Source organism: Pelobates fuscus, chromosome 6 (assembly GCF_036172605.1).
Source record: "Pelobates fuscus isolate aPelFus1 chromosome 6, aPelFus1.pri, whole genome shotgun sequence".
In the NCBI taxonomy this organism is placed as follows: Eukaryota; Metazoa; Chordata; class Amphibia; order Anura; family Pelobatidae; genus Pelobates; species Pelobates fuscus.
The window spans coordinates 50657018-50670622 of NC_086322.1; the positions used below are offsets into that span (position 1 = coordinate 50657018).

At 44.7% G+C, this 13605-nt stretch overlaps 1 protein-coding gene across 2 annotated transcripts in view; it reads left to right on the forward strand.

The window, feature by feature from the left end:
• NAT8L (N-acetyltransferase 8 like) overlaps positions 1–13605 on the forward strand; it is a 56653-nt gene that overhangs the window by 14034 nt on the left and 29014 nt on the right. Inside the window, exon 2 of one of the 2 annotated variants that reach the window (XM_063459847.1) lies at positions 8622–8786. The exons of the other annotated variant lie outside the window; for it this stretch is intronic. Within the exon in view, the coding sequence (XP_063315917.1) occupies positions 8622–8786 (165 nt within the window). The remainder of the gene's footprint in view (positions 1–8621; positions 8787–13605) is intronic. 2 annotated transcript variants of the gene reach the window in all.

The following is a 13605-nucleotide window of genomic DNA, read 5'->3' on the forward strand; positions in this document are numbered from 1 at the left end:
CGGCAATACAAATGTCTATCTCTGTATAAACAGAGATTATTATGCAATACCAGCGCCGGCCAGTAGGGGTCACTGTTTGTGTGGAGAAAGGCAGGGATAAGAAGTTACAGCATCTCCCTCCCTGCCTCTCTCTACTCACTGATCCGCGGGGGAGCAGCTCCGCACAGAGTCCAGACAGCAGCCCCGAGCCTGCAAAACATGGGAACGGTGAGAGACTTGGGGACACTGAGACATTGGGACACTGGGGAACATGGGAACCCTGAGACACTAGGGACACAGTGGCCCCATGTCTCCCAGTTGCCCCTAGTATCTGAGTGTCTCCATGTCTCCCAGCCAGTGTCCCTAGTGTCTCAGTGTCCCCATGTGTCCCTGGTGTCTCGCAGTGTCCCTAGTGTCTGTGTCCCTAGTCTCCCAGTGTTTCCTAGTCTCTGTGTCCCCATGTATCTCAGTGTCCCCATGTCTCTCAGTGTCCCCATGTCTCTCCGTGTCCCCATGTCTCTCCCAGTGTCTCAGTGTCCCCATGTCTCAAAGTGTCCCAATGTCTCTTAGTGTCCCCTAGTGTCCTAGTGACATCGGGATACTGGAAGACATGGGGATACAAACACTAGGGGACACTGGGTGACATGGGGACACTGAGACACTAGGGGACACTGAGAAACATGGGGTCACTGGGCGACTTTGAGACCTGGCCAGTGTCCCTAGTATCTCATTATCCCCATGTCTCCCAGTGTCCCTAGTGTCTCTCAGTGTCCGTAGTGTGCCAGTGTCCCTAGTGTCTCAGTGTTTTTCTAGTCTCCCAGTGTCTCAGTGTCCCAATGCCTCCCAGTGTCCCCATATCTCCTAGTGTCTCAGTGTCCCCTAGTATAAAAGAAAAAATCTCAGGCACTTACTGTGATAGATTTAAGCAGGTTTATTGGACACCGCAATGTTTCAACCTGTACCCAGGTCTTTATCAAGTCTCCAGTGTCCCTATGTATCACAGTGTCCTCTATGTATCAGAGTGTCTCAGTGCCCCAATATCTACCAGTGTCCCTGGTGTGTCTCAGTGTCCTTACTGACTCAGTGTCCCTTGTCTCTCAAAATCCCCTAGTCTCTCAGAATCTCTAGTCTCCCAGTGTCCCCATGTCTCACAGTGTCCCAAAGTGTCTCAGTGTCCTCTAGTAAAAAAGAAAAAAAAATTCAGGCACTCACTGTGATAGATTTAAGCAGGTTTATTGAACACCGCAACATTTTGACGTTTTGTCTTTATCAAGTCTCCAGTGTCCCCTATATATCACAGTGTCCCCTATATATCACAGTGTCTCAGTGCCCCATGTCTCCCAGTGTCCCCTTGTGTCTCAAAGTCACCCAGTGTCCCCATGTCTCCCAGTGTCCTCAGGTCTCCCAGTGTTCCCTAGTATCTCAGTGTCCCCATATCTCCCAGTGTCCTAATGTCTCTCAATGTCCCCTAGTGTAATAGTGACATGGGGACACTGGGAGCCATGGGGACACAGACACTAAGGGACTGGGAGACATGGGGACACAGACATGCCCCCTTTGTGTATGTTCGCCCCTTTGGGCAGTTCTGGTTGTAACGGACTGTTTCAGCAGAAAAGGGTAAAAATCCGTTTAGGCGATAATCCCCTTTTTACAAAAAGGCACAGCTACTGCAGAACATCAAAACTCACTAATTGTATATAGGCGAATGCATCAAACTCCCGAACTGTATACCAGGGAATAAGATAGCACTCCAAACTCCCGAACTGGAACCTCACGAATAGCTGCTAGCAGACGAACAGGAAAAGCTCCCAAGCGGCTTACACTCCTGGCAGTCAGTCCCTATCAGCATACAGTGAATCCCCCCAAGAACGAGACAAGGCTCCGTGTTGAGGGTCAAGCAGTGGTCTGTTTATTCAGGGCTACCTGCCCCTGTATTTATGCAGGTCTCCCACCTGGTGGATACTCCCCTAGGGGACCAGATGGAAGACTGAAACAGCAGACAGACATGTATCACTTTCGTACACACAGCCACAATACTTTCCCACAATGCATCCTGGTTTCCTCCTCTCTGTCCTGGAGATAATTAATGAAGTAATTCAATTATCTCCCAGGACAAAGGCCAGACTCCATTATGCACGTGGTGACACAGAAACAGACTATCACTTTAAAATACATACAGACATATTTTATACACAAAACACAGACATGTAACATATCCCCAGATAGCTCAGGTCTGGGTGCACATTATTAGGTGAATGGCACCCAGACCACACAAATACATTTTAATTGCCATGGAGCCAAAGTCTTTAATTATGTGAACAGGCTCCATGGCATTGCTATCTGGGTTAGACCATTCACATAAAACATAAAATACCGAATTTCCCTGCATACACCAAATCCATACGAATGAGAACCAGGGGCTGGAGGTTCAGCGGTGCCTGCACGTAAAAGTGTCCGATTTTGGTGCATGAAAGCCGGGCAGAAAAGCGCTGGCTGCCCGGGGAGCTCCAGAACACAGCAAAGTGTAACAGCAGGCACAAAGTTAACAAGCAATTAAGCTGCGGTTAACCGCAGCTTCAGGGAGGTAAATAGGAGGCACACTCCAGCTTCTGGGTGGCCAATTAACAACGCTTCCCACGGCTCTGGGGAGGTTGGTGAACGGCTGTTTGTTCGGTATATGAAATCTACCGAACTGCTGTGCAGAAAGGGAGAAATAAATCCTTCTGCACAGTAAAATTAACCCTTTAGCTGCCGGTCCATAATCCAAAGGCAGCAGGCGGGCAACCAGGCTCCTCCAATACAATGTGGGAGATTGGTTTCGTCACACTGGTTATGTGTTTTTTTTGTCAGTGGCCCACCCTTTTACCCCTTCCATAGACTTCCTGCTTTACTGGACACTGCTGTTAGGGGGTATGGGTTTACTTGAAAGATGAAAGGGTGAGATTAGCATAGGGTATGTGTTTTCTCATAGCTGCATCCTATGAGTTTCCCTCCAGCACCATCTTCATCAGATACATGACGCTTGGGAGGTAGGACTGTTTTAGTGTTTTTGGTTGATAAGATTTTGTAATAAGGCCCATCATAATTGTCAGCACCAGGCCCACTGGGCTCTTAATCTGGCCCTGCTCACAGTATGTGTTTAGATTTAGAAATCAGTCTGTGTAAATAAGAAACATTGTCTTTGTGCTAAATTACATTGTAGTTGCATAAATTATTAGTAAGTCACCTAAAATTTATCTCAACAGCCCTGCCGCTGACCACACCCCCAGACACACCCTAACATTAAAGTGTCCCTCTTTGTCCATGTGAAAAGTTGGTGTCAGGATCGTGTGGAGCCAGAACACACAGACTGATTCACAATAAATAGACTTTCTGTATACCGGTCCTTAGAATGGCTGGAATAACAGACAAACAGGGTCAATTAGGGTAGCCGAGGTCACAGGAAACAGAAATCCGGATAAATGTTAAACAAGCTGAGGTCAAAGGATCACAAAAGACAGGAACAACGATGAACCAGAACCAGAATAATAACCACAGAAGACAGAAGACTATAACAGTAACACGGTTTTGGGCTAGCAAGCACCACAACAGGGCAACGAGAAATGGGAGAGGTAAGTCTTAACTCTCATTGGTCCAGGTCAGCTTGGAATCATGTATGATTCATGGACGGTAATTTATTTTTCTTGTGTGACCTCTGATGTCATATTTGTGGCCGAATTCTGTTCGGCAAATGCTGAATTCAGGACCTTATTCAGTCACACATAAAGGCACGCTGTGCGCAAGCACAAAGTGTCAGACAGAACCCGGAGGGAGCAGGGAAGTGGGCAGCAGACCGGATAGGTAAGCAGGTGGCAAGCCTGACAGTTTAGCGGTATCTACCAGCAGTCTGGGACATCATTATAGCAGTAGCAGTTGGTTAGCTCAGTAGGGCTAAACTCAAGAGGCACCAATTGCTCAGAGCATCTGCTTTGCAAAAACGTCTCATTGAGCTGCATTGGGAAGTCTGTGATTGGACAGCCACACAAAGTCTTGGCGGAGTTAGAAGGGGAGGGCTTGCAAATTTTAGCTATACCCCCAATGAGAAAATCCATCATTAAAAATGCATTGTTCCTTTAAGCCTCAATACGTGCCAAGTAATATAAAACTATTGGACTAAATATTAATGGATTTAAAATAGAGTAAACCTGACTGTATTTATGGGCAAATAGTAACTGGTCTTGTATTCCAGCCACCATGATAATGCAGTTACCATGGGGACAGGGAACAGTTTTTCTAAAAAACCATTGGCTGTGATATTTTTCTACTCTTGAAACATTATTGCATTATGTGGCTGAAGGGAAGCTAAACGTTAATTGTCAAAATAAGAACATTAAAGAACTCTAATGTTGATCTATGGGCATCGGAGCAAATCAGGTTCGTGTTCTTAGATCCCCTGAATTCTGTTTCTGAGTATTTGTATTTATTCGTGCAAGAAAAGACTCATATGGTGTCTGACAGGTAAATGTTAAAAAGCAGATATGGTCACAGAAAACACATCATTCATTATGAGACAGGCCGCCGTGAAATTGAAGTTTATTGTAAATTATAGCCACACGTCCCTGGACGTATCTACTTTTCCAATCGGATATATACAGTTGCAAGAAAAAGTATGCAAAAGACATTTTGCAGGAGAACTTAAGGCCATCTGTCTACCAGCTGAAGCTCAACAGAAGATGGGTGTTGCAACAGGACAATGACCCAAAGCATAGAAGTAAATCAACAACAGGGGGCGGAGTCTGACCGCCAAGCCGAACAGACGTGGGGAAGAAGAGCTCCTGTCAGGCGGGCAACATAAAGGGCACACACTGCGACTACAAAGCCCAAATCTTTCACCGGGGGCATTGCCCAAGCCGGGGGTACACTCCTGTATCGGGTGATACCTCCCTGGAGCCCATCGGAATCGAACGACTGAAACGCCGGCTGCGGCCTACAGGAGCGTGGGCCAGAGAGAGGCGGCCGCTCACTCCGGCACCGGAACCCCCACAAGACTTCACTGTTCTCCTACCCCCCCCTCCGGACCGGTGGGGGTCATCCCGGTCCCCACTTGACAAGTGGACTAAACCTGCGGACAAGTGAGGCTAAATACAAGGCCTGCGGGGAGACGGTGTCGCTGGGACTCATCCAGGGCCCTCAGAAAGGAAACACGAGCGGTCACTTACCCTCGCACCCACTGGAAAATCTTGACCAGTTATACCTGAGCTTCTGTACGACCCTATGTGACAGGGGAGTACCATATAGCCGAGCAACCCGCATAGTGGCCTCATGGATCCGGCCCGCTACACGCCGACGCCATTGCGACTTCCCTCTCCTGACTTACAAAGCAGCCGCCCGGCCGCGCAGGCACCGAAAGCCGACAAGGCGGGAAACTAACTCCAGCTACCCAGACACACGCAACAGCTCCCACTCAGAAGCGAGCAAGCCCACCGGGCAACTTTCATGCTCAGGCACCTCACCCGAGCGCAGAACCTCAGACCAGCGAGATCCTTTCCGGCACCTCAGGGCCATATCGGTGCATCACTCTGGCGTGCAGAAGGAATCATTGCAGAACCAAGCCAGAGAAGGGAGGCAGCAACATCTCTCAAGCCCGCATTCACACACCGGGAAGGAATGCCAAAGCGCCACGTAGATGAACACACCGCGGAAAGCCACTGGAGCTGAATCCCAAAATGGGGAGGCCATCGAGACTGGCACGCCACAAACTTGGGAGTTGAACGATCATCTCACAGCTGCAGGCAAGGCCTCCAGAATGGGCATCGGCTAGGTTCATATGGACTGGCATGCAGGACTACTCACACCCTTTGCCCATATACATGCCAAGAGAACTACATTAATGACCAGCAGCAGGTTTATAATTTATAATTTATAATTAAGGCTAAGCACTGCCAACACTGGGTCAGGTTAGGGTGGTTACACAATCTGACATATTTGTTTTACTAGCCTTTGACTACCCCTAATTGGCGTACAAAGCTCCACAAATGTACGATCAGCTTAATACCACAGTTTATCCTGTAGTTAACCCGGTGGGTGCCTGTCATTTAAAGCGAAATCACTTTATCTGTTGTTTTTCCCTAAGCTCCTACTTATAAATAGGCAGTTATGTTTCGCATACACTTCACCTAGACGCAGAAAGGCGTAAACCGCACAATATAGAAGTGCAGTTTATTTTCTCGCATTGAAGCCTCTTACCATATGAGGCGTTTACCGTCTTTCTGGGTTTTGGTGTTAATCCTACACTTTTATGTCAAGCGTGATCTTTACTAAATCACTATATGCCAGGCAAACTTCAAGGCGTATTCTAAGCATATTGTAAGCGACTTTACGCATAACAAGCGCTGAAGTGCGATCTTTACTATATTACTATATGCCAGGCAAATCTCGAAGCGTATTTTAAGCATATTCTTTAAGCAACTTTAAGCATATTAAGCGTCTGAGCGCGATCTTTACTTTTGACACTGTTTTAAGTCTTTGTACCTATCAAGCACTGTAAGCTTATACATTCTACTTACACGAGTTTGTTTCTTGCATGTCATTCAAAAAAAAAAAATGTGCCGTTTACACTGCCACGTATTTGTCAAACTATGAAAATTCCTGCAGATGCTGTTGTGGCTCTGCATGACTACTGTTATCTGATGCACAAATAAAATAAAGAATTTATAAATCAACAACAGAATGGCTTCAACAGAAGAAAATACGCCTTCTGAAGTGGCCCAGTCAGAGTCCTGACCTCAACCCGATTGAGATGCTGTGGCATGACCTCAAGAAAGCGATTCACACCAGACATCCCAAGAATATTGCTGAACTGAAACAGTTCTGTAAAGAGGAATTGTCAACAATTACTCCTGACCGTTGTGCACGTCTGATCTGCAACTACAGGAAACGTTTGGTTGAAGTTATTGCTGCCAAAAGAGGTTCAACCAGTTATTAAATCCAAGGGTTCACATACTTTTTCCACCTGTACTGTGAATGTTTACATGGTGTGTTCAATAAAAACATGGCAACATTTCATTCTTTGTGTGTTATTAGTTTAAGCAGACTCTGATTGTCTATTGTTGTGACTTAGATGATGATCAGATCACATTTTATGACCAATTTGTGCAGAAATCCATATCATTCCAAAGGGTTCACATACTTTTTCTTGCAACTGTATCACCATCAAATGTTATCACTCCCATCTGTAGGAAATCTTTCAGACTGAGTCTGTAGTCATATGGCAGGTTGGTGCAGACCTGTTGATGTCTACATGAAATAAATACATGTATTGTTTTCAAGGTTTCTTTTTCTAATAACAAGTCCTACTTTACAACATTATAATATGTTCATGAAATATATTTAATGCCATTAGAGTGGATCTGTCACTTTCTCAAATCCTACGTCTATCAGGTAAGTATTTAAAAAAAAAAAAATCTCTATGATGGCATTCATAGATTCTATTAATGGCATCTCTGGCGCTGGACTGATGATTTAAATAATGCATTAAAATATATGCAAATATACTATATTGAGAGTAGTAAAATATATTTGCCCACAACGAAGTCAGGGCATTTGCTGCAAATCCCCAGGCTTTGCATCTTCTGCAGTGAACTGTGCCCAGCCCATGAACTGACTCAGCCAGTCACGTTGGAAGGGTGGAGCAGTAAGATGAGGATTATGTAATAAAACTAAATTTTATAAAAATAAATAAATATATGAATAAAGAAGATAAATCATTTTAAAAATACCAGTCATTGCTTTTTTTGCCATTTCAATATATGTATTTGTCTTAACAGTAAAAGAAGCCATCTTACCTTTGTTTAAAAACATGATTTTTTTTTGCCTTGTGACCATAGATTGAGGAGTCATGGGAGGAGGGTTAAAGAATTATGAATGTATCCACCATGAATGTATCTCTTAAATAGCTCTAACTCAGTAATTCTCGACCTTGTCCTCAAGGACCCCCTACCAGTCCAGGGTTTAGGGATTACCTGGGTGTGTCTAAGGTGTTTAGAAAAAGAAAAAAAAACACACCTTAGAGTCTAAGGTGTTTTCTTTCCCTTTCTCTAAACACCTTAGACACACCCAAGTAATCCCCAAATCCTGGACTGGTAGGGGGTCCTGAGGACTGGGTTGAGAACCCCTGCTCTAACTTGATGTGTATCCATTATATTGCATACCATTCTCACAGCCTGACATGTTACTAAACACTCAACACACACATATAATGTATGGCGTAGTTAGCGTTGGCGTTCCATGGAGTCCTGCTGGTACTACATGGGTAGAACTCACCCCATGTGACAGATATATTTTTGTGTAATTTCCATACCTGGGAACTAGTTCAATTCATCACCTGAAATCTTAATCTGAGCCCAGTAACGGGTGTAGACCTAGGCAAACATGTCCTTGAGGAAGTCTTAGAGGCCTGACATTACCCAGTCCATCCCGTAGCTTCCAGGTCAAATCTGTCGAGTTCCCAGGCACGGTGAATTCAATGTCATAAAGAAAACGCTGGATGTTTCTGATTCTTAGTGTATTCTGCTTTGTGTCTGTTTGGGTTTTTCTATTCCGAAATCAACACTAAATTCTCTTTTCTGACAGGTATCGTTTATTTCTCTTCCTTATCTCCATAGTAATATGCTTTGTTGTGACCAACTCCTTCCTGCTGACGTGCTGTGTGCCCATGTTGATAATGGGCTTGAGGTTTTACTACAGTAGGAAAATTATCCTCAATCACCTGGAGGGTGCACACCATACGGACTTGACTGATATTCAGCAATATTACATGAAACAGCCAGGTGAGTATAATCCCCCAGAGTGGAACAGCTACAGCCCTGTCCACCCAGCCACCAGATATTCATTTCTTGCTTCGTGTCAACACAGGGAGATCATGCAAAAAACTCCCATTTTTCTTTTACTGTTGGGTTTGTTTGTTTTTCTTGTAATATGGAAAATCCATGCATGCTCTTCTGTATAGGTTCGAATAACCTGGTTTTGTGGTTATGTTTTGTGTATATCTGACTTCAACTTAAAGCTGAACGCAATGGCATTTCTCGGAAGATCAATACACAGTGAAGGTAGGTTTACTTTTCCTCTATATTATATATTTTTTCAAATGGGCAGAACTTTAACTGTGTTAAAATATGTGGACGGTGGACTTTGGTAGATGTCATGTGACCACCATGGATACACAGATGACTCTCTGAAATGGTCTTTACTCTTAACTTTCATACATCATGCATTGTGCTGTGACTTCTTTAGAAAGAAAACTAAAATAGATTTTACATTATATTAAATTAAGCACAGTAGCACATTATACTATAGATCAGTGGTTCCCAAACTTTTTAAGTTCAAGGCGCCCTTAATATTTTAATATTTTCCCAAGGCGCCCCAAGTCAAAAAAACGTCTAGGTTGTATACGTGTACAGTGCTGCAGCATATACTGGGCCCATGTTCAGCAGAAATGTTTCCGGGGCGGATCCAGAACCTAATTCCAGGAGGGGCACTGGTGGATTATTTAAAGAAACAATCCAGGCACAATAACCACTACAGCGTGCTGTAGTGGTTATGGTGCCAGGAGTGCCGTTTAAGAACAGTTTGACAACTTACCTGTGGTCTGCCAGGACGGGCAAGGGGCAGTGGTGTGTGTGTGGTGCAGTGTGTGTACAGGGGTGCATTGTGTTTGTGAAGGATGTAGTGTGTGTGTGTGTGTGTGTGTGTGTGTGTGAGGGGTGCATTGTGTCTGTGTGTTTGAAGGGTGCAGAGTGTGTGTGTGAGGGATACAGTGTGTGTGTGAGGGATAAAGTGTGTGCGTGAGGGGTAAAGTGTGCGTGTCAAGGGGGCAGTGTGTATGTATTGAGGGGTACCCTGTGTGTGTATTGGGCAGTAGAGTGTGTATTTGGGGGCAGAGTGTATATTGGGAGAGCAGAGTGTGTTTGAGGGGGGCAGTGTTTTTGAGGGGTTCAGTGTGTGTGGGGGGGTTCAGTGTGTGTATATAGGGGCAGTGTGTGTGTATGGGGCAGTGTGTGTGTGTATAGGGGCAGTGTGTGTATAGGGGCAGTATGTGTATATGGGGGAGAATTATTGGGGGTCTGTGGGGTTGAAGGGTAGATTAATAGAACAATAGATATATTTTTTAAATAAAAAAAATAATAATTTTGATATCTCCCCTCTCTGCTTACCTTTGCCTTGGAGGGGGGACAGTACAAGGCAATCCCTGGTGGTCCGGAGGAGGTGCCCTGGTGGTCCCGGTGGAGGACCTCGGCAACACTTCACCACTTGCTGTGGTAACCTCGGCAACACTTCAAGCTCGCAAGAAGAGAACCTGGCAGAGCTGCAGGTTAGAGCTCCCCCAAGTCCTCTCTCCCTCCCTCCCCTGCCAGCTGCCAGCATTACAGTGCTAATGGGCCGGTGAGGGAGATCTCTGATCTTCGGTCCTGCAGAGCCGGCATGGGAGAGGGAGGCACAGATCCCGGTGCTATGATAGTATGATCATAGCACCAGGGAAATGTTTTGCGGGGCCTTGATTTTGCGGCACACAATTTGGAAACTGCTGGTATAGATTGTTTGATCAGCTATTTTTTCCCCAGTATCACATGTGATATCAAGCATACAGGCCACTAGCATTACTCGCATGTAGGAGGAATTCACATGGTTCCAGAGGTACATCTATCAATTAATCACTATGGAGACACCACTGAAACGTATTCCTTTCAAGCAGTATGCTTCCAGGCAGATCCATTCATGTATCAACTGAAACCACATGATGTTGACATATATACTCCAAACTATCTTATGTCAAGCATTACTGCTGATTTACAATTGATGGTAATGCAATTGTTTGTTCCTTCAGTAGGCAACTTTCGGCACTTTGGATAGAATACATACATAATGGCCAGCATTATAGGTGTAACAGCATTATGGGAGATAAAGTCCACAACATCTAGGGTGCTGAAGGTTGCCTACCCCAACACTAGATCTATGCAAGTAATGGGCCATAAAATGTGTTTGTAATTTCCAAATGCAGCAAGGTATACATTAAGGGTTTGAGTGGTGGCTAACTTTGTACAGAGATGTTTATACACTACATTTCCCATAATGCTCAGTCATAGGATGTGCAGCTCATAAGTGGCATGGAGCAGAGGTTACCAATGACTGGAATAATTGTGTCCCACTAGTATTATTTGCAGTTTAGAGTTGTAGCGGACCCAGGGTAACCCAACCAGTTACTTCTGCTAACTCCCTTCCTTCAGCCAGTCAGGAACCATTTACAGTATCAAGAGACCCATTTCCCCCCAGTAACTGGACGACACACAGTCCTGGAAGTACAACAGAATTTTATTGGCCACACACTGCTTTTATGCATAATCCAGTGCAAGTACACATCCCATGATCCTCCCCCACCTTGGGGTTGCAGCGCGGGAAGGGACTTTTTTCCCTTTGTCCCCAAAGCCTGCCACTAAATCTACAGGGTTCCCCACATCAACCGCCAGGGGTCTCCTTCCCAGGAGTCCCTGTGCCTGGGAGTCTCGGCGCGGGAAAAGAGACCATCCCTTTGTCTCCCAGGCACAGAAAAGAGCTGGTGTCTTTGTCCTTCAGGCTCAGGAGAGCCAATCAAATTCTCCAGTGCCCCAAAAGTGCCCACACCAATCTCAAGGACCCTCGCCTCGGTCCCTCGATGGATTAGTCTCTGTTTGTCGAGGTCCTGGTGTGAAACCCAGACAAGGGAAGCGTCTCCTTTTGGGGTATGGATGCTCCCCCTGGCTGGCTTTCGTCTATTTTAATGGCGGCCACCCAGGGGAGCACTCATTAATTACTTCCCTTGCGGTTTCACACCTACATTGATTTAACTGATTTGTTGGTGTGAATGTTCTATTTGGGCACTGGGTCGGTCCTTGTTCGGGAAACGAACAAGGCAGGAAACAATACACGAATGCTCCCCCTGGTGTCATTGGCCTGTACGAATGGTGGCCACCCAGGGAAGCACTCATTAATTGTTTCCCTTGCAGTTTGCAGTTTTGACACTTATGTTGCGAGGTGTGAACATTCTAACCTAGCATTCTAAATTAGGTATTGGGTGGTCCCCATTCGGGAGGTGAATAAATTCCCTTTGTGGAAGCACTCCCAAATGGGGAGCAGGCACAATAAGCGAACATACAGGGGAAACACATGTAAAAGAGAAGGGGCAATTCACGAACAGGCAGTGCTTCTGCCACAATGTAATTGATAGTACTTTGCTAAGCAGAGAAGTATCAGTCATTTCCTAACATATAACGACTAGCCCATACTATTTCATGAAGGCATTCCTTTAAAATATACTGCAGTGTTAAGAAATTGCCAAGTAGCTAGAGGAAAGGTTTTTGTTCAAACCCGATCAGTCTTGTTTGTGGCACATGACGAGCTTGGGAACATTGGTGTAGTGGGAAACAAAAACTAGTAACGTCTTACTGATATTTTGTTAATCTATCAGCCATTAATTCTACAGTTGCCAAAACACATACATTGTGCAACTGTAGTGATTAGTACACACAGATCTGCATCGTTCGTATAATTAGTAAATGTAGCATTTTACCTAATGTTAGGAAAAGTGGAGTATTTTCTTTTTCATTTTTGTATTCTGTCTGGCAGTCACATGTATGTAATGAGAGAGAGAGAGTATGCAATTCATTTTTTTAAATTTTTTTTATTCTTTATTTTGTTGTGCTCAGTATTACAATACAGGCTTGTCTAGCCAGAACAGCATCCACAAGCTGAGTTATAACATTTTTGTTTGATTATTTGCATGACATTTCCAATGACAGCACACTTTTTATTTTATGAGAAAACACGTTGTCATAACAGGTTGGTTAACGTGGGACGTATTAGATATGTATTAAGTCGCATGCCTGTAAATAATTGCTTATCTGCTAGGTTGCGTTGTACAGGTAGCAATATGAATGATAGTGAAAATACAGTTGCGAACTCTTCATATACCTCATGTTAGATCTAGCTATCATAAATTTGGTGTTAAGCTAGTATTTTGAAGTAAGGCAGGCACGTAGCGTGTGAGAATTAGCGGTGTGGTATTAGCTTGCTTAGGAATTGTAATAGGTGTTTAAGAGTTAGACACATGCAATTGAATGATAGTAGGTGTCAGGCCTATCCTTCCTATATTGCTTAAACATGGGTATCATCAGGCTTATTATATGTTTGAGGTAATGTAAATAAAGCTTTTGAACTGCTGGGTATCGGTAAACAGGGAGGTGTGTATCTATTCAGATCTATCCTGCATGCCCTATTAGCACGTAAAGTGCATACACACGCTTGCTTGTCAGGGATGTCACGCGCGTATATGAGTGAGGTTGCTAATGCAATCAAAGCAAGATGTACACCTTTCCTGCATATTCCACCCAGTAAGGTGACAAATCCTAGCCTGTGCTGCAGGCGATTTTTAAGGGTTAGGGCATATACAGTGAGTTATGATCGTCTATGTTGTTCAGTCTAGGCACAAAACCATAGGTGGCGTTAATTAGTGGCACATTGCCGTATGTTATTAGGGTGAGAATAAGAATAATATCCGGCCTGAGTTGTAAGTTAAAGTATAATGCTGTGGGGCCACCGGATTCCAGGGTACCCCTA